The sequence below is a fragment of the Numida meleagris genome, chromosome 4, assembly GCF_002078875.1.
Source record: "Numida meleagris isolate 19003 breed g44 Domestic line chromosome 4, NumMel1.0, whole genome shotgun sequence".
In the NCBI taxonomy this organism is placed as follows: Eukaryota; Metazoa; Chordata; class Aves; order Galliformes; family Numididae; genus Numida; species Numida meleagris.
This window is the reverse complement of record NC_034412.1, coordinates 21,183,160-21,204,266: the sequence shown is the minus strand read 5'-3', so window position 1 is coordinate 21,204,266 and position 21,107 is coordinate 21,183,160. Positions and strand designations below refer to the sequence as shown.

Here is a 21,107-nt window from a genome sequence, read left to right as displayed (position 1 = left end):
AGCTCTATTTTTAATGCCAAACCCTTTAAAAGCCATCAACTGATGACCTCACGGGCAGTATCCCACAGCCTGCAGAGAATGATGGGAGGAGAGCTCCCCTTGGAACGGGGCACAGGGAGGCTCATCAGCAGGGCACCAGGGATGGGAGTTGGGACCCTGATGGCATGTGTTGGCGAGGCACTTTGAGTGGTGGTGGCTGGCTTGTCCCTGTCTTGCTGTCTTGGCACAAGTGCTTGTGGAGCTGTGTGGCAACTCAAAGCTGGGGACCAGCTTTCAGGCAGCCTGAAAAAGCAGCTGGTGATGTGGTTTGGCAGTATGAATAATGCCTTCGATGCTGGTTGCCTATAAAATGAGGAACTTGCAAAGTTTAATGCTTGTGAGGCGATACATCCAGAAGTGTTTTACTGTCATATTGTCGGCAGAAGAGCATTTCTTGAACCACATTCAGGATGTAACTGACTGACTTAAAAACACGCTTAGAAAAGCATGCAGCAAATGGCGTATTTAACCATCTGAACACCCAGTGCAGCAGGGGAAAGCAAGGTTCAAGTGTTCTCTCAGGAAATATCCTGTAACATAAGTGGTTTTAAGGGAAGCAGCTCTTCCCAGTGCCCTTCATTTGTCATTTTGTATTAGTCCATTGAACTTCAGCAAGTTCTTGACTTTGAGAAACAGAAAAAAATGAATGTAACATATTTTTGATTTTTACATTGCAGAAGTGGTGGTTTTCTCTATCACGTTTTTAAGTAAAAGATCTCCATGTTATTGCTTAGGCTGATATTCGTTAAGCGTTTTTTGCGCTCAAAATTATTCAGTAAGGCAAAACTTTTTTTTTTTAATGATTTTTCACTATTTCTTCTCTCTAAGACAGAACTTTTAGAACTGCAGGAGACTGAAGCATCCTGAAATGATGGAATTTCTTGCTGTCCGTCCATCTGCACATACTAGCACTGAATGACAAGACACAATGGGAGGGAGAGGAAAGAGGGAAGATAAGGAATTTGATGGCCCTTTCACGCTTCCTGGTGTGGCACATATACCACAACAGGACATGTTGTTGCAGATGCGCATCCAAGTTGCTGCCCTGGGTCTCTTGAGCCCTACCTGTGCTGAATGGCTGTCCCATTGCCCTCATGTTGCCCCTTTGGCTCAGTTTGGTATTGGTTCTGCCTTCTCTGTTGTTTGTGGTCCACTTACCAAAGATGGGTAGGTTGCTTCAAACATAATGCCTCCTATTTGTTTCCATGGAAACTGCAACGGATACAAAGAGCACAGTAACTCTGTTTAGTAGAGCAAATTCTTGGCTACAGAACACTATTTTTCAATATACTTACCACCACTAGCTTATGCCTTTTCACCAGCAATGAACAAGAGCCTGCATGCCATGCTCATAAACATCTGTACCAGCAGAGTTGACCCACTGTTTCACTGCTGCTATGACAGAGTCACTGCTGAAATGCACCACCCACCCCTCACTGTGCTCACATCCACTTCTTGGTCTCTAGAAACATTCAGCAAGCATCGTTGAAAGTCAGTGGGTGCCATTTTTTCCACATGGAGTAATTCAGTTCCACCTCTTTGCTTCATATGCACTTCCATGTCAGACTCCCCCTCCGCTGCCGTCTGTCACATGGCAACAAAACATAACGGGATGTTGGTGGGAAGGTTCAGCCTCTGCTGCCATTCCACCAGCATCCGCCTCTGATGTTGTGGGCCAACATCATAATGTAGGAGGCATTATTTTTGGAGCAGCCCTTGCACATATAAAAAAGATGGAAGGAAAGAAAGGCTGAATTCATGAGTTTTGATTATCAGGAAAACTTCTCAGGGAGTCAGCTGAAACTGTGGGGGATTTTTCTTAATTGCTAATATTGTACTCTTAAGATTTCCCATACTTATTAATTTTTAGTGAAATCAAATTCATTTGTATAAATACAACCGTGACGAAGTTGTTACAAACATTTATCAGGCCACATCCTTTTCCTGTTGTTTTCCTAGTAAGCAGTTTTAAAGGCAAGTATTTAAACATTTTAGCGTAAAAATCCTCTGGTATTGAAAATTTCTTTGTAAATAACCGCAACCACCAATGCAAAAGCAACTAGGACTGTAGCTTTGATGGTTAGTTAGCAGTCCAGCTTGTGATCTGAGTTAAGGGGGAGGACGAAAAAAGTATTTGATTTTTAATTTTTTTTTAAAACTCCAGATTTTATTAAAAACTAATTTAATCTTCTTACCCTGGTACAGTTTTGCAGTGCTGACTCCCAGTTCTTCCGCGTAAATTGTTCCAGGATCCAGAATACTATTTCCTCCAATCCACTTTCACAAAAAAGAAGAAGTACATTAGATCAGATCTGAGATCATGATGAGTCCAAGCTTCTGAAACTGAACTTTAGTAGTGTATATATAGGGCCTGCAACACTTCAGCCCATTATAAATGTGTTCCCCACTGGTAGAAGAATAATGATCCTAAAGTGAATATGTGTTACTTCCTTCCCTCTTCTTTAACCCGTTTATTAAACTGAGAAATATTGACTGTTCTGTGTAGGGGAACTCTACGATTCTGGGTTAGAAATGCACATTTGAAGGAGAACCCTTAAATGTAACTCACCTGGAAACAAATGGATATGCTATACAATTGTGGATTACCCCTGTTCTGACCAGCAGCTTCCACACCAATGTCCAGGGGACCACTGGCAGAGGTATGTGATGCTATTGTACACCTATTTGTATTTGTTAACTCTGTGCTGGTTATACCATGACTCTTCATTTCGTAAATGCTGAAACTACAAAGAGATGTGAGCTGGGTGGTCCACCTGCTCTCCTGCAAACCCGAACTGTGCTGTATTGCTGGAGGAGCTCCCGGTGATGGCCGGGAGGGGTCTGGGCACTGCACACTGAGCCTCTTGGCGAGAAGGAAACCCAGACTGACTTTTCATGTTGTTTTCATGTCGTGCACCAGTCATTTCATTACCCCCAGTTCTCACCGTATTCTCCACCCCCAGACATAAACAGACCTTCAAGTCTCCCTGCTCACAGAAATGAGAAGGAAGGTGACTCAGTCCCGTACCTTCCAATATACAGGAAAAAGCAGCCTTTTCTCACTGCTGAGGGAAATCTGGGGCAAGTTCTATGAATAGTCTGAGCTGCGGCTTTCTAGCAAGTGTCAAACCCAGAAAGCCCCGCAGCCAGGCCACTCTGTGAATGAGCAGTGCTGGTGGAAAAAGGCCGGCTCCCCGTGGCTGCCTGCCCTGCTCTGCTGGCCCAGGCACAGCAAGGTGCACCCACTGCTCCCAGCAGTGTGCAGGGAGGGAAGCAACCTGCCCATCTGCTGCTGCTGGTGAGACTGAGCTGTGACTTTGTACCAGCCGACTGAAATAGCTGGAGGCTTTGACCTTGGTAGATGATGTCTGCACTCACATCTTTGGGCTAGTCTTTGGGTTTCGGAGTTCTAGTTATAATTAAAAAAAAAAAAAAAAAAAAAGGAAAAAAGCACAGCTTTGTTGACACCTAGTCTTTAAAAACAAACCAACACAAAAACAACAGGAACAAAGCCCCACAATTATTTTCAAAAGACTTGAGGAATGACAGTAGGCAGAAATTCATTTTGAAGCCCTGGCACCTCCTGATGGTGAAATGCTGGTCTTTGGGCATGCTCTGCATCTTCCAGCCAAACAAACTGCGTGAAGAGCTGATGGTTCCTTTTTCAGCCATGACTGAAATAACAAGGATCCAAAGAACAGGCTGCTGCTGCTGAGCCCCTGGGGTGGGTGCAAACTCTGAAAGTGGTTGAGGTTGGGATAGTATCAGCCACACTGAGCTCTCATTCCTCTTAAAATACTTCTGTTGTTGGAACTGAAAATCGTTCCACCCATCTGTGGGTGGACTGGATGCAAACAGGGTGGAAGGGTTATCTGGTCTCAGCTCTCAATTTATACAGGGGTCAAATAGGAGGCACCATGCAGCAGAAAGCCAACAGGCAACAGCTTGAAAGCAGGAGACAAAATTAACCATGGCTGCATGACCAGGGATATTTCAAGGACTGAAAGCTGAGGGAAGAGCTCGCTAAGGGCTGAAAGAAAGGAAATGGCTCCTTGCTATTTCCTACCTGCTGGGTGCTGAGAGACAGAGTACAGTGCATGTTCTTTATGTACATTATATATATACACATACAGTCTTGTCAGCTTCTTATAGAGGAGAATTCTCACCCATTCTTTTGCTGGAGTCAGGCCAAAGGTGGTGATAGCTACTTCTGTCTTAAAGACCTACTTGAATGTCTTTTTTACACAATAGACCCAGTACCTGGGGCAGTGAGGAGGTGCCTGGAATATTTTTATTTCATGGCAGAACAGTTTCTTTTGCTCCTGTCCGCATCACTGAGCAGACACAAGGGCAATTCTCACTGTGCTAGACTGAAATCTGCGGGTGATGGCTCTCGAACCATTTTTCTGTGCTCTAAATGAATAATGGTATAAGACAGAACAGCCGCTCGCTTTCCAGCATGAGTGTGGAGAGGGAGCATGTGCTGGTACTCACATGCCGTCAGCATCTGTGCTAGCGATGTCTGACTGCAGCACTGCCTTCGGTCCCTATGTGTTTGTGCGTGCCCACAAAACTGCAGTCAAACAGGCTTTTACACTGTCCAGCCAGCACTGAATTTGAGTGCTGTAATAAATAAGAAATGCCCCAGGAGAACTTTCCAAGTTGAATTTCCAGCTCTGAAAGCCAAAAAAAAAAAAAAAAAAAAAAAGAGAGAAAGAACAGAAGGGTTTGCTGTATAAATGAGGCAGATGTGATTTAGCTTCGTTTAGAAAAGTCTGTAACTCAAAGCAAGTCATGCTGTCTACTTTTTAGAAAAGGATTTAATTCTCAGGGTGTCTGTGCGTTTCTGTTACTTGCTACAAAAACCTAAAGGGAAATAGGTCTGAAGGTGTTATTACTTTATTGAGCTTAGTGCTTGGTGTTACATAAAAGAACAACGCACAACAAACCACATTTGCCATAGTTTGGTTTTGGCCTTTTAGCCTATACTTTACTTCCTACCGTTTCAAAGAAGTCGTGCCATGTGTGCTCAGCTTTGCAGTATGTTCCAGCTCAGTAGGTTAGAAGCAGAGAGCTGGAGATCTGTGCAGTTCTCTCTGCAGCCAGAGCTGTAATGTGCTGAGCATGCTCAAGAATGATAGAGTCCTAGCATCTTTTGAGTTGGAGGGGACCTCTAAAGGCCATCCAGTCCAACTTCCCTGCAATGAATAGGGACATCTATGGCTCCATCAGGGTGCTCAGAAGATGTGGTGCAGTTGAAAATGAGAGACAGTTTCGGAAGAAAGCTTAGCAGCTATTTTGATGACTTTATGCTGTTTCAGCATTTCTTTTCAACTGCCCTAGGAACTGATCTCCTTCTAGAAAGTGAGCCTTGCTTTCACGGGGCTGGAGTTCTTTGCCTTTGGAAAAGACATGGTGTGGGAGAAGAGAAAAGCTTGTGTTCTGCGAAAGGTTCCAAGTGCAGAGACAACCTGAGGTGTTAGGATCTTGTATATTTCACAGACATTTATACGATTCCAAGAAATACTGAGGACAGTTCCCCAGCCAATGTAAACTTGAGCAAAGGGGAAAATAACGGTAGCACAAAGTTAGGTTGTTTGTAAACAAACAAATCAAAGGTTTGAGAAAAGCATCAAAATTTTCACTTTCTCCCACAACACCAGGCAATTAGTAGATTTAATATAGATCCTAATGACTGCCTATTTGAGCTCTTCTCAGCCTCCACGAGGGAGTCGTATACAGTCTCCTTTCCAGGGCTCAGTATCTGCCATAATTATGGGGCAGCGGAGATGCTTAATAAGCAGTGGTATGGTTTCATCTGCAGGATACAGATGTGCAGGTGTCTAACAGAGGCAGAGTGCCTCAGATATGTCATTCAGGAGCCCAGGTGCTCTAGCAGCCCTCCATCCTTGGGCAGGGGAAACTAGTGCTTGTTGAGGGAAATCCAGATGTTAACAATTTGAATTGCTCGCCCGAGGTGTTAGAAGCACTTCACTGACGGCGGAGGGAGCTTCAGCTGTTCCTTAGCATTTCAGCCGGTCAGGAAATACAGTTGCTGAGAGGACCACTGGGGAGCTGAATGGTGATGCTGAGCCCTGGCAGTGCTGCAGAAGGCCAAAATTAACCTTAGTTTCATTTCAGCACCTTCTACAAAAGATAAAATAGCTGTATGTATATTTACATATGTCTTGTATGACTGGACAATATACAGCCTTTCTCTGTTCGCTCTCCTGCCTTCGGCTGGACGTTCTCACGTGTTTTCTTCAAAGCTGCACTTTTTCTCTTTGATCTTGTGTGATCTTAACACGGCAATTGTATGCATGAATGTGGTTGTTCGCAGTTTCTAGAACAGCAACATGGTTTTACCCATGCACTAACAAGGTAAATGCAGTCTTGCTCAGAATGAAGATTAATTGTGGAACAAAGTCCTTCACTTGCATACAAGTATACTTTGCCAAGTTTCAGGAAATTTGAAAACAGAAGCAGTAGACTAGGGCTCCAAAACAGAACAAAAAGGAGCAGTTCTCCCCTTATTTTTTTTTAGCATGGAAATCTGCTTGTTCTTGATGCTGTTGCACTTCACAAAGTAAAGAGAAAAATAGTCTTTTCTCTTTCCCAAACCTCCTGGCTTGGAAGCAGCAGCCTGCCCTTGGCAGTGCCTCTGTGCACCAGGTGGGTGCAGGACCAGGAGAACACCATAAGGCAGCACCTGTTGGCCAGGATGGGAGCTCTTGTTCCAGGGATACCCCTCACTCTATGGGCAGCTCTAGGGCTGGGGCCCAAAACTGTGCTTCAGGAGGGCTTGAAGAAGTGGTGAGCCAGAGTGAGAGGAAGCACATGGCAGGACGTGGTTGCTCCCAAACACCTGCTTCTTGAATGAGCTTTGAAACTTGCCACAAAGTCTGCAGATGTGCCCAGTCTCCCCACGGTGTTGCCACCAAAGTCATAAAGTAAGCACACAGCTTTCCGTGTAGGCGGTGTATAAAGCAACAGATCATGATGCAGAGGAAGTGCCAGATGCTGGGGGAGGCACTTTGCAGTGAAGTTTGGCAGCTGGCATAGCTTAGCGTGGATGGCGGCCTGCTGCCTGGCCTGGCTGCGTGCAGTCCTCAGTGGCAAGCCCTCACCTTGGGACTGGGTGCTCGGGAGAGAGGCGACACTTATGGCCTGTTAGCAAGGCAGAAAATAGCAGAGATTTAATAATAATAAATCAAAAATCCATGGTTCCTGCATGCATTTTGCTCTGGTGATCCCCGTGTCATGCAGTATACTGCAGTGACAGCTGCTGGCATTTCATTTTATTTAATAGATATTTAAAAGTGAAATGCACAAAAGCAAATTTTCAGCCGGGGCCAAAGGCAATGAGCTGTGCTGCTCTGGGCATGGTCTGGCACGGGTCTGGGCCATGCTGACTGCTCAGCCCCTGCCCGCTGCCTCACCGCACTGCTTCCCGTGTAGCTGGCGCTGCTGCGAGCACTGTGTGCTGTGGGGTAATGCTGCTCATGACGTTCTGACTTCCTCAGATGAAAGACGCTGTAGAACTTCAACCATTCTTTGTCTGATGATGCGTGCTTCGTTGCAGACAGTTACTTTAGTCTAAATGGTGTTAAAAAGGTAAATGGAAGGTTGAAAAAGACCTCTAAGATCCCCAAGTCCAACCCTAGCCCACCCCACTATGCCCACTGACCATGTGCCTCAGTGCGACATCTCCATGCATCTGGAACACCTCCAGGGACCGTGACTGCCCCACCTCCCTGGGCAGCCTGTGCCAGTCCCTCACTGCTCTTTCTGAGAAGAAATTCTATTTAATATCCAATATCCTGGATATTTAATATCTAATATCCTTGCCCCACAGCCTACAGTTTCACTGCTTTCGGAAGCAGTCACTGTAGCTGCAGAAGCACAGCCTGTGCATGGCAGGCTTGGGCCCATCCCCATGGCAGGGCTGCAGGCAGCCCCTTCCCCTGGCAGGCTGCAGCAGGCACAGCTTGCTGCCGTGATCACCACCATGCACTGTGCACTGCTGCATCCTCTGTTCCTCTTCCTCTCTGGGCCTTCCTTCCTCTCACAGACAGCGGGCTGGTGGCTGAGGGAAGCAGCAGCTTCCCTTCAGGATGGGTGAGCTCTTGTCTCCATGCCCTGCATTTTGGCAGCTCTGGGAGCACAGACAGAGCAAAGTGTGTGTGCGTGTCTGGCTTGTCTCTATGTTTCTCTACAAGCCTAGCAAGCATGCTGATTTGAAATTTAACCAAGCCAGATTTCCCATCCTTAGTGTTGTTTCTGCCCCCTCTTCATAGTGACGGTTCCTCCTGGGAAAACCAAATTCCCTTTTGGTGTCTGGTGGCTAAGGTCCCATCATACCCAAGATGATGCTATTGGTGGCTCTGCTGCTGAGCTCCAGACGCTGCCAGTCAACTCGGGAGGCCAGAACTCGGGGGTGCTGGGCTCCCTGCCCTGCATTGTCACCCGCAGACCTGTGGGCCTCCCGAAGGACACTGCCTCTCTGCAGCACTTTCCTCACATTTGGCTGAAAGGATGGAGGCCTAAGCCTTGTAGGAAGGAGTTAGTCTAGAATGGAAAACATTCTGAAAGTGAGGGGGGAGGAAACCTTCAAAACCATTTTGATGAGAGAGGCGAAAGTCTGCATACCTTGGAGAACACCATAGCACTGATCCCTCTTTCGCTCGCTTGCATGCATGTGGGACAGGTTTAGTTGTGGCAATGTGTGTGTTTTGGGCAGGCTAAATTGTGGTGCTCATGCCCAAGTGAAGTGTGGCTTAGAGCAGCACACAGAAATGTGAGGTTGAGGAACGGTATCTCTGAAGATCAGCTTTGGTCTTCAAAGCAGTTTCGACCTTGCCTTGCGATCGGCAGGCTGCTTCAGGCGTGGGGTGGCTTCTCTTCTCACTTCTCAGATTTTGGAACACTTGAAATTACTTGATGTGATAAGCTGCTAGCGTGACATTAATTTAAGAATGAGTTTTTATTTAAGTTCTGTCTGTTTTAGGCTTTTTCAGCTAGTGTTTTTCATCAGAATGAAGTGATGTTGGCCTGCCCCGTAGGGTGCGTGCCCGCCTTGCCCACGACAAGGAGTCAGGGACTGCCCATGCTTTGCTTGGGCTTGGATCCTCCCTCAGCTGCCTTCCCGCCTGCAAATCATGTGGTACATGATTACACTTTCTATTAAACCAGTAGAACTTACAGAAAACAGAATTTAGTAAAAAATTACTTAGGTATGTTATTTCAAAGGGAATTCCAGGGCAATAATACTTTTTTAAAAAGTTCAGCATAATATATACTTCTATCACATTTGAAGTTAGTGGAGTGGCACTGATATAAAGTTTTGCTCTTGAGTGGGACTGGGAAATTTCAGATGAGATAATCCGTCAGGGAAGAACAAGATCAAGAAAGTCTGGGGAAAACCCTGTGCATGGGTTTTATCTTTTTTCTGTTTTCTTTTTCTTTTGGCTGAACCTCTTTTATGCTTGATGGTCTTTCAATTGCTGTATAAGTCTACCCACTGCAGCCTGGGAATCACATTCACTGCTGAACAAATGCTGGCTAGTTGCAGAGCGTTGGTGGAGTAACGTACCATTTATAAAAATGCCCTGAGGGGTGGTCAGCCCTCTCTTGTGTCATGGAGGCCTGGCCCAGCCCGAGAGGATGATGGAAGGGCTTTAGGTCCAAAAGCAGCACTGCTGTAGGCTGCTGAAGGAGGCATTTTGGATGGGTTCTGCAGGACAGAGACACAACTATTTTCCTGTACCCCTGAACTACAAGGTAAGAGCTCATGGTCGGTCTGAGAGTCACATGCAAAAGGGAGAGAAAGCACAGCGTTGGAACAGTGGGCTCTTTTATTTCATGGTATTAAGAAGCTTGTCGGAAAAACAGCATTTGGGGTAGCAGTTCTGGGTGGGCTGCTGTCATTGCGAGACATGAGGGGAATAATAATTAGGAGAATAATAATTGTTTCTGAAAAGAAGAAAGCACCGTGCATTTAGCCAGTAGAATGAAATACGTACATTAACTGGGCACGCGGGCTTCTTTGCAGTAGCTGATTTATTCTTTTTTGATATTCTGTTTCTGAGTAAATCCTTGCAAAGGAGTAAGCTAATCCATATGAAATAAAGACTTCTAATGGCTATTTTTGATTAGCCTTTTTTTTTTTTCTACTAGGACAAAGCTTCTTTGAGCATGCAGTACATATGAATCCCTGGGAGAAGAGCTGGGCGTTTGAGGGATTCACATTCAGGTTCTTATCATTTTTCTGTGTATTAGAAATAACAGCGAGAAACAGTAGAGAAAAAATCTCTACTATTGTGAAGTCTGAAAATTGAAATGGTGAACTTGTGTACTTAGGAAAGCTTTTGATGTTGTTTTTGAAATGTCAAATGCTTTTCAGTTTTATTCATCATCAAAAGTGTTCTGTGCAATCTCGGGTTGCTCGGGGTTTTTGATTGCCGTTCTCACTGGTGTAAAAATACAACCAACTGGAGATTCTCCAGAGCTAACAGTAAATTGGGTAGAGGAGGCTGTATGTAAAATTCTGATTTCAAAAGTAATGTAATTTTAGCTGGAGGTCAAGGACATAATTCAAGAATATTATTCAAATTTAAGTTCGTCTTGAAAAGCAGTGAATCGAAAGTGGCTCCCTCTTACTGAAAAGATACGCTCTCTTTGTGCTAAAAGATTTGACTACTGTAATAGCCCCCTAAAGCCAGCACAGCTGGGCTCTCTTCCTTCTTTCTCTTCCTTCAGAAATGTCAAGTATACTCAGATAAGCTGCTCTCATTTACATATATAACAAGCAAAATTTAGACAAATTGAGTTATATACGATATCACTTTGGGCCAACAAAGAAGTGGCACTGGTGGTGATAAGGAGGAGGACAATAATCTGTTCTCTGAGTTTGCTGTGATGCATGGCATGAGCAGGCTGAATCTATGTGGTGGGTCCCATCACTTCCATTCTTGCAGATAATTCTCATAAGCAGATCTCTGTTTCTTTCATTGAGAAAATTAAGTTTCTTTCTGTAAATGAAGTCTTCCCTTGTCTGCCACTGACCTTGCATGGTCACGAGCAAATACCGTCTCTATTGCCCTGGCAAATCAAACTTCTCCTCCACCTACATTTAAAAGAATCCTTGTATCCTTTTCCTCTCAGCCTATGAGGTCTGTGGACTTATTCCTTTTAAGATTATAAAATTATCTTTTCCAAGTACATAGCGATAAATAGTTAGAAGACAAGGGTATTGCCTCATTACAGGACAATCCCCCCCTGGAAGGGGATTGTCAATGATTTAAGGAGAGATTTTCCTCATAAAAATTCTAAAATTATCTAAACTTCTGGGTGTGATCATCTTTCCTGTTTTTACTTTTTCCCCTGCTTATTTCTGGTAAATCAGTTGTTCTTTCTTACTGTAGCTGTGAACCTAAAGTACTTTCTGGGAAGCAAAACCTCCAGCTATGTCTTGGAGCTGTTTTAAGGAGAAAATAGTAACAAGTTGGGATGAAATAGGGAGATAAATGTCATACGCTGCTGTCAGACTGGGGAATTAAAATGTATTTATCCTACACTTCACATGTACAGTTTATTTTCTAGAACATGTACTTTCCAAAACACACATTTCATATGCAAAAGTAATGCGAAAAGTACAGGAAAGAAAGGCTGTCTCGTACTGAAAAGGATGCAGGTTTCTGAATGACCGAGGCAGCAGCAAATAATGTTTTGCAAACCTCCTGTTTTGTAAAGCTTTTCCTCCAGCATAACAGCAGATAATGCTAAAGGTGATGATAAAAACCTCTGTTTGTCTCTGAGCTCCTCTCATGACTCAGCTGTGGCAGTATCTAGTATGAACCAGTTTTAAAGCACTCTCACATTAGGTCCAGTATGAGATGTGTACAGCTGCCCACTTGTGCAATCAGTCATTTATTTAGAAATCAATTGACTGAAAATTGTATTTTCAAAGCTAGCCCTGTGTCCCTTTTTCTTTCCTTCAGACAGAAGCCAATTTCTTTTCCCATTTTGAATAAAAGGAATATCTGCCCCAGAACAAAGACGTGGTTCCCATCAATTTTAAACAGTTTTATGGCTGTTTTTTAAAGGCACAAAAATGGATTTCTTGATGTGAAGGTGCTTCTGGGTAAGAGCACGAACCACGGCAATATAATGGTACAAGAAATAGAAGGCTTAAATTGCAGTAAGGAAGCCTTTAGTTTCAACTCAGAGCCAAATGTACAAATGGCCCAAGGGCAGCGACATACCAGAAGAGCTGGCTCAGGGTGATGAAGGCATGTCCTGAGACATTTTGTGAAATGGAAAGGCCCGGCTAGGAGGATCCTCTGAGGAATGAGTTTGATAGAGCTGATCCAGTGTTCCATCTGGGAGCCTGGAGTGTGTCAGACAAGTGCTCCCAAACTGTATTTCATGTTTGTGATGCTGTGCTTGCTTCCCTACATCCTCTTCTCCAAGAAAGAATGAGAAGACAGGCAGAAAAATTTTATACATCTATCTTGTTATATCTTAGAACAATCACCTATGCTTCGACATGTACAGTCTTCCACTAAATGCAGTAGTTGAAGGGGTTCTTTTGTTTCTAATGTGCAAAAGCTGCTTTAAAGTTGCAGGATAAAACCATGCTGGTTCCTTAGCGACGATTATCAGAAAGGTTTCTTGTTCGTTGCTGTTACACGAGATAGGGTGTTGTATAAAGAGATGTTGTCATGTACTGGGCAGCCCGGTCCTCTATGGAACAGCCCTGGCCCAGTGCATGATGCTTTATAATGCTTATGGGAGGGCCAGCCAAGTTGTTGGAGCAAATGAGCTCCAACAGAGACCTTCTGCAGGGTTTCCAGAAGGAAAGAGCAGAGCCAGACTTTTGGCCAAATACTTTCTTGTATCTCTCAGTTACCTTCTAAGTTGGCTAGAAGGTGTTGAAGTTATTTCTGGGTTAGACTGGCCCAGAGCAATAAATTTCTGATCACATCAATGAGAGGAAAATCATCGTGGTGATGGCAAAGGCTGATTTTAATTGGCAGTCCAGTGTCCTGGGCAGTTTTTCTCTGACAAGCTTTTCAGATTTAGTAGATTGCATCAAGGCTAATGCTTCTTTTGGCGTCACTGATATTTTCATAATGCTGGTTATTTTTTCCCCATATTCTTACCCTTTGATCTTTAAAAAAGAAGACAAATATTCACATTCATGAGAAAAATACTGTCCTTCTCCCTCCTGTGCCCTTCCTGCAACGGCCAAGCTGGCTTTACTGCCATGTTGGGAATAATGCTGTCAGTGTCCCACCAGCAGGGCAAGCAGCAGCCGAGGAAGAAGCATTCTTCCACTGCAGAAGGTCCTGTCATGTGGCACAAGGCTTAAAGATAGGGCATCGTTCAATAATTTTTTTCAGGTGTGTTTTTTCACGGAATTCTTTGGCAGCAAAGTAATAGAAGATGGCATCCAGACAGCAGTTGAGGTTGGCTACTATCATTGACACCTGAATGAAGAGGCTGATGGTTTGTTTCAGGCGGCAGTCCACTATCACGTGCTGTCTTACCAGGCACTGTAGGCAGATTGCAAGATGGACAGGTGTGAAACATACCAAAAAGACAACAAGGTTGATGATAATGACTCGTAAGGAATCTACTTTCTCTTTGGCTCTGTTTTTGTGACTCAGAAGAATCCAGATGTTTTGTGCAGAGCAGAAAACCATCACTGAGAGTGGAATCAGAAATCCAAAGATCTCCACAGAAACGATGAGAGGGATGCTCCAGGCCTCATCTGACATGTTGTGAAAGCATTTTAAAGAATCATTCTTTTGAAACATGTATATTGGGCTGCTGCAAAGCCAAGCTACTGCCCAGATAAAACAGCAAATTAAGACTGCCCACCTGGGGGATTGATTAGCTCTACCTTCAAATGGATGCTTTAAGCAGATGTATCTGTCAACAGTAATGCAAACAATGATGAAGATACTGCCATAGGTATTGACGAAGTACAGTGACTGTATAAAGGCACACAGGAGTCCGGGTGCTTCTGCAACAGAGTAGTGCAGCTTAAGTGGGAGAGAGAGAAGCAGCAGAACATCTGCAAGTGCCAGATTGATCATGTAGACTGAGGTTTTGGTTTGTTTCTTCCAAAAACAGCAGAATACTGAGAGGGCCAAGGTGTTGAGAACCAAGCCAAGAATGAAGGTGGGGATGGAGATCCCAAACCGGAGGGTCTCTGCTAATCTGTCGATGCTTGTAAAGTTGCATTCCCCACTGATGTTGGTCATTTCTCCCCTAAACCACAGAGAGAACAGGTTAGAGATGTGTAAGACTCTCAGTTAACTCCTCTGTATATCTTGATACATCCTTTATTTAGGTGTGAAGTGAGTAATCCCATTTTCTAGCTGGTATTTAACCTTCAGCACTAGTTAAATTTTGGATTTGCAAGTGCTTTAAATTGTAATTGATGGCCTCAGATAATCTGGCAAGGATCAGCAAATGGAAGGCATTGCATCTTGATAGTTCTTAAAATATATGTATATCATTTGTTAAGAATTATAACATTTATTCCACACAAACTATTTCTTAAAAATACTTTCCATAACTTCTTTAAACTAGAATCACATTTAATTCTAAAGAAGAAAAAAATAGGTAGTTCAGGTTTTCAGTTGACCTCAACCAAACAAGTAGCTCAAAATAAATTCTAGTGAAAGTGAAAAGTTTTTAAGACAAACTTGATCAAGAGAAGAATCTGCTTTGGAGGGCAGAGAGTGATGTATAGCTCATAAGCACTACCAAATGGACCTGGAATTTTCTAAAGAAGCCAAAAAAACAGTTAGTGACATAATTTTTGTTTACTTGGCTAAAATAGAAAAAGAGGGAAAGAGCACGTAGAAATACTAGCAGAGGAAGTGGCCGTGGGCTTTGCCAAAACTTCTACCTCTGCTTTTCATACATAGGCTGATGTTGTGCTGGACTACAGAGGTATGGTGACTTTTGGCAATCTATAGGTGATAATGGGAATATCTGAAGTGGATGATCTGGGAATATCTCTGCATCTGAATAGAGAATGTATTCAGAGTTTAACACGCTCATGTTGGTAAATAATCTTGTTTCCAGCTCAAACTACTAAAATAACTGGTGCATAAATCTGAAGTGCCAACCCAGGAAATAGAAAGTATGTTACTGGTGTATCTGGAAAAGGATCAGTCTAGCCTATCTGTTAAAGGAAATAAAAGCAAACATGATTTAGGCAAATGTAGAAGTGTTAGGCCAAATCTTCCCTCAGATTTATAAATGGAAGAAAAACTGAAAACATGATTAACTAAACGAGGCCTTGGTTGATCTTGCCAGATCATTAACTTTGATGAAGTATCTGCTTTTTCAGATAAGACAAAGGCTGAAGGTCAAAAACACTTGCACTAGAAACTGATTGAACTGCACTGGAAGTAACTAAATACCACTAGACATACTTGGGATTTGAACAAGGGATGTTAAGTACGTGAGGAAATGTTTACAAGAAAGTTGTTAAGGCCTGCAGACAGGCTGAATGAAGGTTAATAGGGAGATGCTCAAATTCACCCAGCCCAGTTCTTAGCAGGTTCACCTGGTGACCCATAGCTGGCATACCCAGAGGACCAAGGAAACAGTAACCTTCCTCTGAATTTAGGAAATGCAAAAGGAAATCTGGCTGTTATCAGTGGATTTATCTGTCGGAAATGAGACAAAAAGAAAATCTTGGTTTTTAGTCAGACTGAGATTGAGGCAGTCTCTTTGAGCCAGCAAGGTGAGGCAGCTGCTTACAAAGTCATGTGATTGTGGTGCATGGTAAGCTAGAGAATGCCACTAGAGCTAGGAACGCACCAGTGCCAGATGTGCCAGGGAGCCATAGGCAGAAGCTGCTGTTACCTGGGCCAGGACAGGTAAGAGGAGATGGGGGTGTTGTGTTGCTGTGTGAGCATGTGTGTCCCATGACCAGGAGCACCCATTCAGCTGGGTAGAAATCAGATGGCATGAAACATTTTGGGGGAGCAGCAACACCTGTTAATGTAGCACTAGATAAATAACAGAAAATCGCTTGTGGTGCCTCTTAAAAGTATGAGCTTTGATTTTAACTGTTACCATGCTTCTGTATCCCCAAATGCTGCTTCTTTAGAATTCATTATCACAAAATTACAGACAGCACTGCTCCTGAAAATAGTTTCAGGAAGGTGTTAGCCAGCCTTTAAAGTGATGGTTTCAGATGTTCACCTCCAGTCCCCAGTTCTCAGAAGCTTGAAGCTTTTGATCCTTTAGCCCACCTCAAATTTAGATTTCACATCTCGAGCAGCCCACGGGAATTGCTTGCAAACTGTCTGCATGGAGTAATGATTGCCCAAAGTTATTCAAAGAATCACTTCCATTGACAAATAAGCTCAGTCATTTGATAAGCTTCATCTTTGTCACGGTGTCCACATTATTAACAACAACACTGAAGCTGAAAGATATGGAACTGAATACATCTTTCCCATCTGACAGATTGAGGAGTACCTCAGCGGGTACTGGTATGTTGTTCGCTCACTATGTATAAGTTTCATATTGATTATGTTTCCTTTGTTTGGTTATGAGAATTTCTTTAGAGATGCACCTGAAGCCTGCTCCCCCCTGCCCCACGCCCTGCTCCCCAGCAGGTGACAAAAGTAAGTCAGATTACTTCCATTTCAGTTATTCTCAGACAAACCCATGTGGATTGGTACTTACTGCTGAGATGTCATCTAGGTGCTTGCAACAGATTCTTCAGCAGGTGACTCCAGTGTGTTTCCAAATACCAAAGCCAGGGTTAGTGATCTACCACTTCCCAACTCCTATTCCACCTCCTTAAGAGACAGGCAGCGTATTTTTTCTTCTGAAGAGAATTTATTCTGTCCTCTAAGAGCTTCCTGAAGAAATTGCCTGCAGCCCTAGGATTGTTTCCGACAGCTTCTGGAAGTCAAAGGGTAATGTCAGAGCCTGGTCTTAGCACCACTCACAGGGGACTGCATGAGCTGGAGCAGACCCCGTGCTGTCACTGCTCCGCTTGTTCTTAATTCTTCCTACTGAGTGAGGATTTTCCACTTCCTATGCATTATTCAAGTATTAATGGTTTACCAATGAGCAGAAGCTCGTGGTTAAGCTAGCAGCAAATGTAATGACCTAGGAAAAAGAACACCAAGGTTTTATAGTACCAGCTTTGCTCATTTTTTTTTTTTTTTGCAAAACAATAGGGTTCATGAATGGTTTTCATTTTGTAGCTCAGATTTGAGTTCATATGGCTCTAGCTGGAATTCCCACAAGTCTATATGTTAGCACAGGTTGGGGATGATGAAATAAGGGCATGGTAATCCATGAAAGCTTCATTCATAGGAATGTCTTCATCATTAAATCTATGACTTACTTTAAGTGTATGTGTAGCTTTAATAAGGAAATGTTAATCAGATGGACAAGAACGCAGCAAACCAATCATTCTAGATCTAGCTATAATACAAAAGAGGAATGAGGAAAATTCAGGTTACTGCCTCAGCAGGGACTTTTACAGCATTTACCATAATTACCCTTTAATAATTACAAACCATGTAGTGTTACAGACTTTGATTGTATCTGTTTTCTAGATCATTATTCATGTTAGATATACATTATTCTCTTACGGATACTTGGGATAACAGAAAGATGGCTTAGTGCAACAAAAAGGAGTGAGTCTGCATCTGTTATATATTTCATCTGTAGCTGGATAATCTCTTACTATTTTATACTAAACATTTTGATTGCAATAGAATATACTTATCCTTATCACTGAAACTAAAAATCTTTTTATTCTCTAGGACAAACCACACTGCATACTTCATTAATTTTTGATCCTTAAATAATTATCAGACAACCCTAAAAATAATACTCTACACTCAATGGTAGTGCTTAATTGCTGGGAAAAAAAAATCAGTTAAAAGACAAATTCTTTTACCTGAATCCTAGCAAGAAGGTTGGCAGGATTGCTTCAGTCCAGGCTGTTATACAGAACACAAGAGCATTTGCTTAGAGACCATGCTCTGTCGGTACTCTTACTAAATAACCACATCCTTCTTTTTTTCTTCTCTCTCTTTTTTTTCCCCTATTTCAAAGGGCACAGCTCTGTGTTTTGTGTTTCTTTATATAGACGAGTGAAGGTGAGAGAGTGTAAAGGCTTGAATCCTCAGCTGTTTCCAGTGAGTAGTTGATGCAGGGGGAGCAGTTTGTCCCTGAAGCCAGACCTGGCTTTGGGCTGGCCTTCACCCTGTGTGAAGCAGCCAAGAGGCTGTTACAGGTATGTGGTGGCTACCTCCAAACTGCAGATTGTTCCTTGTGCTGGGGGGAGATGGACGAGTAGAAAGTTGTAGGAGAGACAGTCATAGAAAGAGGGCTTTTCCCCCCCGTTCTGTACAATTTGCATGCTGGAAATCAGCGGTTCTGCACTCAGCTGCTTCTGAAAGATTCAGCTTCTTACATGTGTGCAGCTGTTAAACTATTTAAAGCCAATTCAGGTGTTTGGTTCATAGTTGGAAGGTGGCAAACAAATGCTTATTGTCAAGAGGAGTGAGGTGTACAGAGCTCTAACCTAGTATGTGAGTCTTATAGTAGCCAGGACATGTTCTCTTAAAATGTGCTGCCCCTTGAACTCCCAAGACACACAAAGCTTTCAGGGATTTTTCATCATTAGCACTTTCCTAATGGAGTGTGAAGGTCTTCCTCTGCTTTGGGAGCTGTCATTTAACATACAGCACTTGGAAAGGTAATCATGAGTGAAACAGCAGAAAAATGGGAGTGTTAATCCATCTTCAGGAGCTAGCAGACAAGGGTGGAATGCTGAGGAGGACTCAAAGCTGCCTGCCAGTCTCCTCAGTTCCTGGCTGGCTGTGGTCTGGGGGGACTGCTGTCAGGTGGTCATGGTTGCGCCAAGTGACATAATATGCTGGAAAGAAAATGTAAAGAAAAGTGTATATATATATATATTTATATATATGACATTTGGCACTTCATATGTATGAGTAGAAGCAGTCCACCCCTGGACCTCCTCTGGCTGGAGTGTGAAACTCACCTGCTGGTGCCAGGAACCACTGTTCTGTGTTGTGGTAAATGCTGGCTGCTCGTTTACCTTGCATGTTGCAATACTTCACTGAGGCAGCAAACTTAGAAAAAAAAAAAGTAGCTCTAAATAGCTCTAAGTGACATTTTTCACATTGCCACCTGTTTTTGGAGGTAATTTAATCTTTATAGAGAAGTTCTGTTCTTACCACAGAAAAAGTAGCACCAGTACTGGTGGTACAGGACTTGGAGAAGGAAAGAAAAGCAATTTCTGAACAGCTTTTTTTTTCTATCTTGTTTGCAAACAAGATTGGAAGAAAAAAACAAAATAAAATACAGAACCCAGACAAAGCTTAGGTAGAGCTTGTAACAGGATGGTATGGCTGAGGAAATGAACCAGCGTGATTCATATCATTTGGGAAACAGGTTATAGAACTGGGAGGTTTCAAGGGCTTTCCAACTTCTGTCTTCTCCGAGCTGCGGGCTAGCTATGGGACACAGCAACGTGATGAATCTGAAGGCATGAAAAGAAGTCTAAGAGTGCTACTAAACATTAAAAATGCATTTTAATATCCAGTGCTGCCTTCGCTCCCTGGAATGGGTTCATTGCTCATGACTCCGTGAATTTCCCCCTTGGTGCTGCTTGCTGAAAAAAATCAGCATTTCTGCACATCAACCACATATTTGCTAAGATGGCAATTTGCTTGTGATATGTGTGGGTGCGTTGCTTGTATGTAAGCACATAATTTGTTGGTACACAGATAAGTTGTTCCTTTGTAGGCTAGCTCTTCATTTACGACTAGTACAGCTTAAATCTAGAGCATGTCTAATCTGGGCGAGCTGTGAATGACTCACTGCCATACCTGCAGATAGATTATCAGCTGAGAAATTAGAGCTTGTTTCCCCTTCTCTTTAGTGGCTGCTTGTTTAATTCTTCCCAACAAGTGCTGTACATGATCATGCTCAGCAGGGAATATTTCTGCAAGTCCCTATCATTCCCAGTGCCTTTATCACCCAGCAGTCCTGCTCACTAAATGCTCAATTCCAGAGATGTAGGCAGATATATATACCCCTGAGGTTTTTGATGGAAAAGAGATAGGATGTTATTGTTTGCTTCAGTTTTTTGCTTCTCTTTTTTTTTTTTTAATTAACCACAGAAATGTGGTGAATGCCTTTTGCTAGCCCTGCCTAGAGACAACAGTTTTATCAGCCTTACCCTTTGCCATTATTGCATTGCAGCTACAGAAAAAAAATAGTGGTCAGTGGGGAAGAAATAACCTAAATAAAAGTCTGAGTAACTAAAAGGACGCATACAAGCAAACAACGTGCAAAGCTTATGGCAAAGATAAGTCTGAGAGACTGTTCAGCCTGGAGAAAACAGAGGGGGGATTTTATCAATGCTTATACGTTTATAATGGGCTGGAGTCAAGTGGATGGGGCCAGGCTCTTTGCAGTGCTGCCCAGCGACAGGGCAAGGGGCAGTGGGCGCAAACTGGAGCACAGGAAGCTTCATACAAGCACAAGGAAGAAGTCTTCTTTGAGGGTGACAGAGCCTTGGAGCTGGCCACCCAGAATGCAGATGGGATCTACTTCTCTGGAGACACTCAGGGCTTGTCTGGGTGCTTTCCTGTGCAACCTGCAGTAGGGAACCTGTTCTAGCAGAGGGGTTGCACTCAGTGATCTCCAGAGGTCCCTTCCAGCCCCTGCAATTCTGTGATTCTTTGGGTTTCTTTAGAGACTCGTGATTTTTCTCCATGTTTTATCCTTTAGATGCAAGCACTGCTGTTGCTAAGCCAGGTAGCACTTGTCATTTTCAAGGACTGAGAACCTGTTTCAAAGGACACACATCCATGCATTGCAAAGCCACATTTATTTGCATTACAGCAGCATGAATACTGCTGTTCTTCTTTAAGTGGAAAATATATCAAAGCAGCTTTGCAGTTCAGCTTTCACAAATGTCTAAAATCTGTATTCTTTTGTATTTAATGGCCAGAATGGAATGAGCTTGGTTTCAG

The 21,107-nt window shown here is 43.3% G+C and overlaps 1 protein-coding gene and 1 long non-coding RNA gene across 6 annotated transcripts in view; one reads left to right on the top strand and one right to left on the bottom strand.

Annotated features, from left to right (window-relative positions):
- The window catches only part of LOC110398258, a 37,535-nt gene that overhangs the window by 13,538 nt on the left and 2,890 nt on the right, over positions 1 to 21,107 (top strand). Inside the window, exons 4-5 of one of the 2 annotated variants that reach the window (XR_002438288.1) lie at positions 2,546 to 2,699; positions 10,216 to 10,291. This is a non-coding gene — a long non-coding RNA (uncharacterized LOC110398258). The remainder of the gene's footprint in view (positions 1 to 2,545; positions 2,700 to 10,215; positions 10,292 to 21,107) is intronic. The other variant, XR_002438287.1, reaches the window with a different exon arrangement.
- GPR55 (G protein-coupled receptor 55) lies at positions 4,763 to 18,328 on the bottom strand. 4 transcript variants are annotated; one of them, XR_002438286.1, is made up of 4 exons: positions 17,996 to 18,328; positions 16,762 to 16,983; positions 12,303 to 14,316; positions 4,763 to 7,635 (listed from the first exon to the last, which is right to left on the bottom strand). XR_002438286.1 is itself a non-coding variant. In XM_021395743.1 (3 exons), exons 2-3 carry the CDS (start codon positions 16,773 to 16,775, stop codon positions 13,392 to 13,394), a joined length of 939 nt encoding a protein of 312 aa, XP_021251418.1. In that variant the 5' UTR covers positions 16,776 to 17,193; positions 17,996 to 18,328; the 3' UTR covers positions 9,823 to 13,391. The 4 variants fall into 4 exon arrangements, 3 of the variants coding, with proteins under 3 accessions (XP_021251418.1, XP_021251417.1, XP_021251419.1); XM_021395743.1 differs by lacking the exon at positions 4,763 to 7,635 and having other exon boundaries at positions 9,823 to 14,316; positions 16,762 to 17,193; XM_021395742.1 differs by lacking the exon at positions 4,763 to 7,635 and having other exon boundaries at positions 9,823 to 14,316.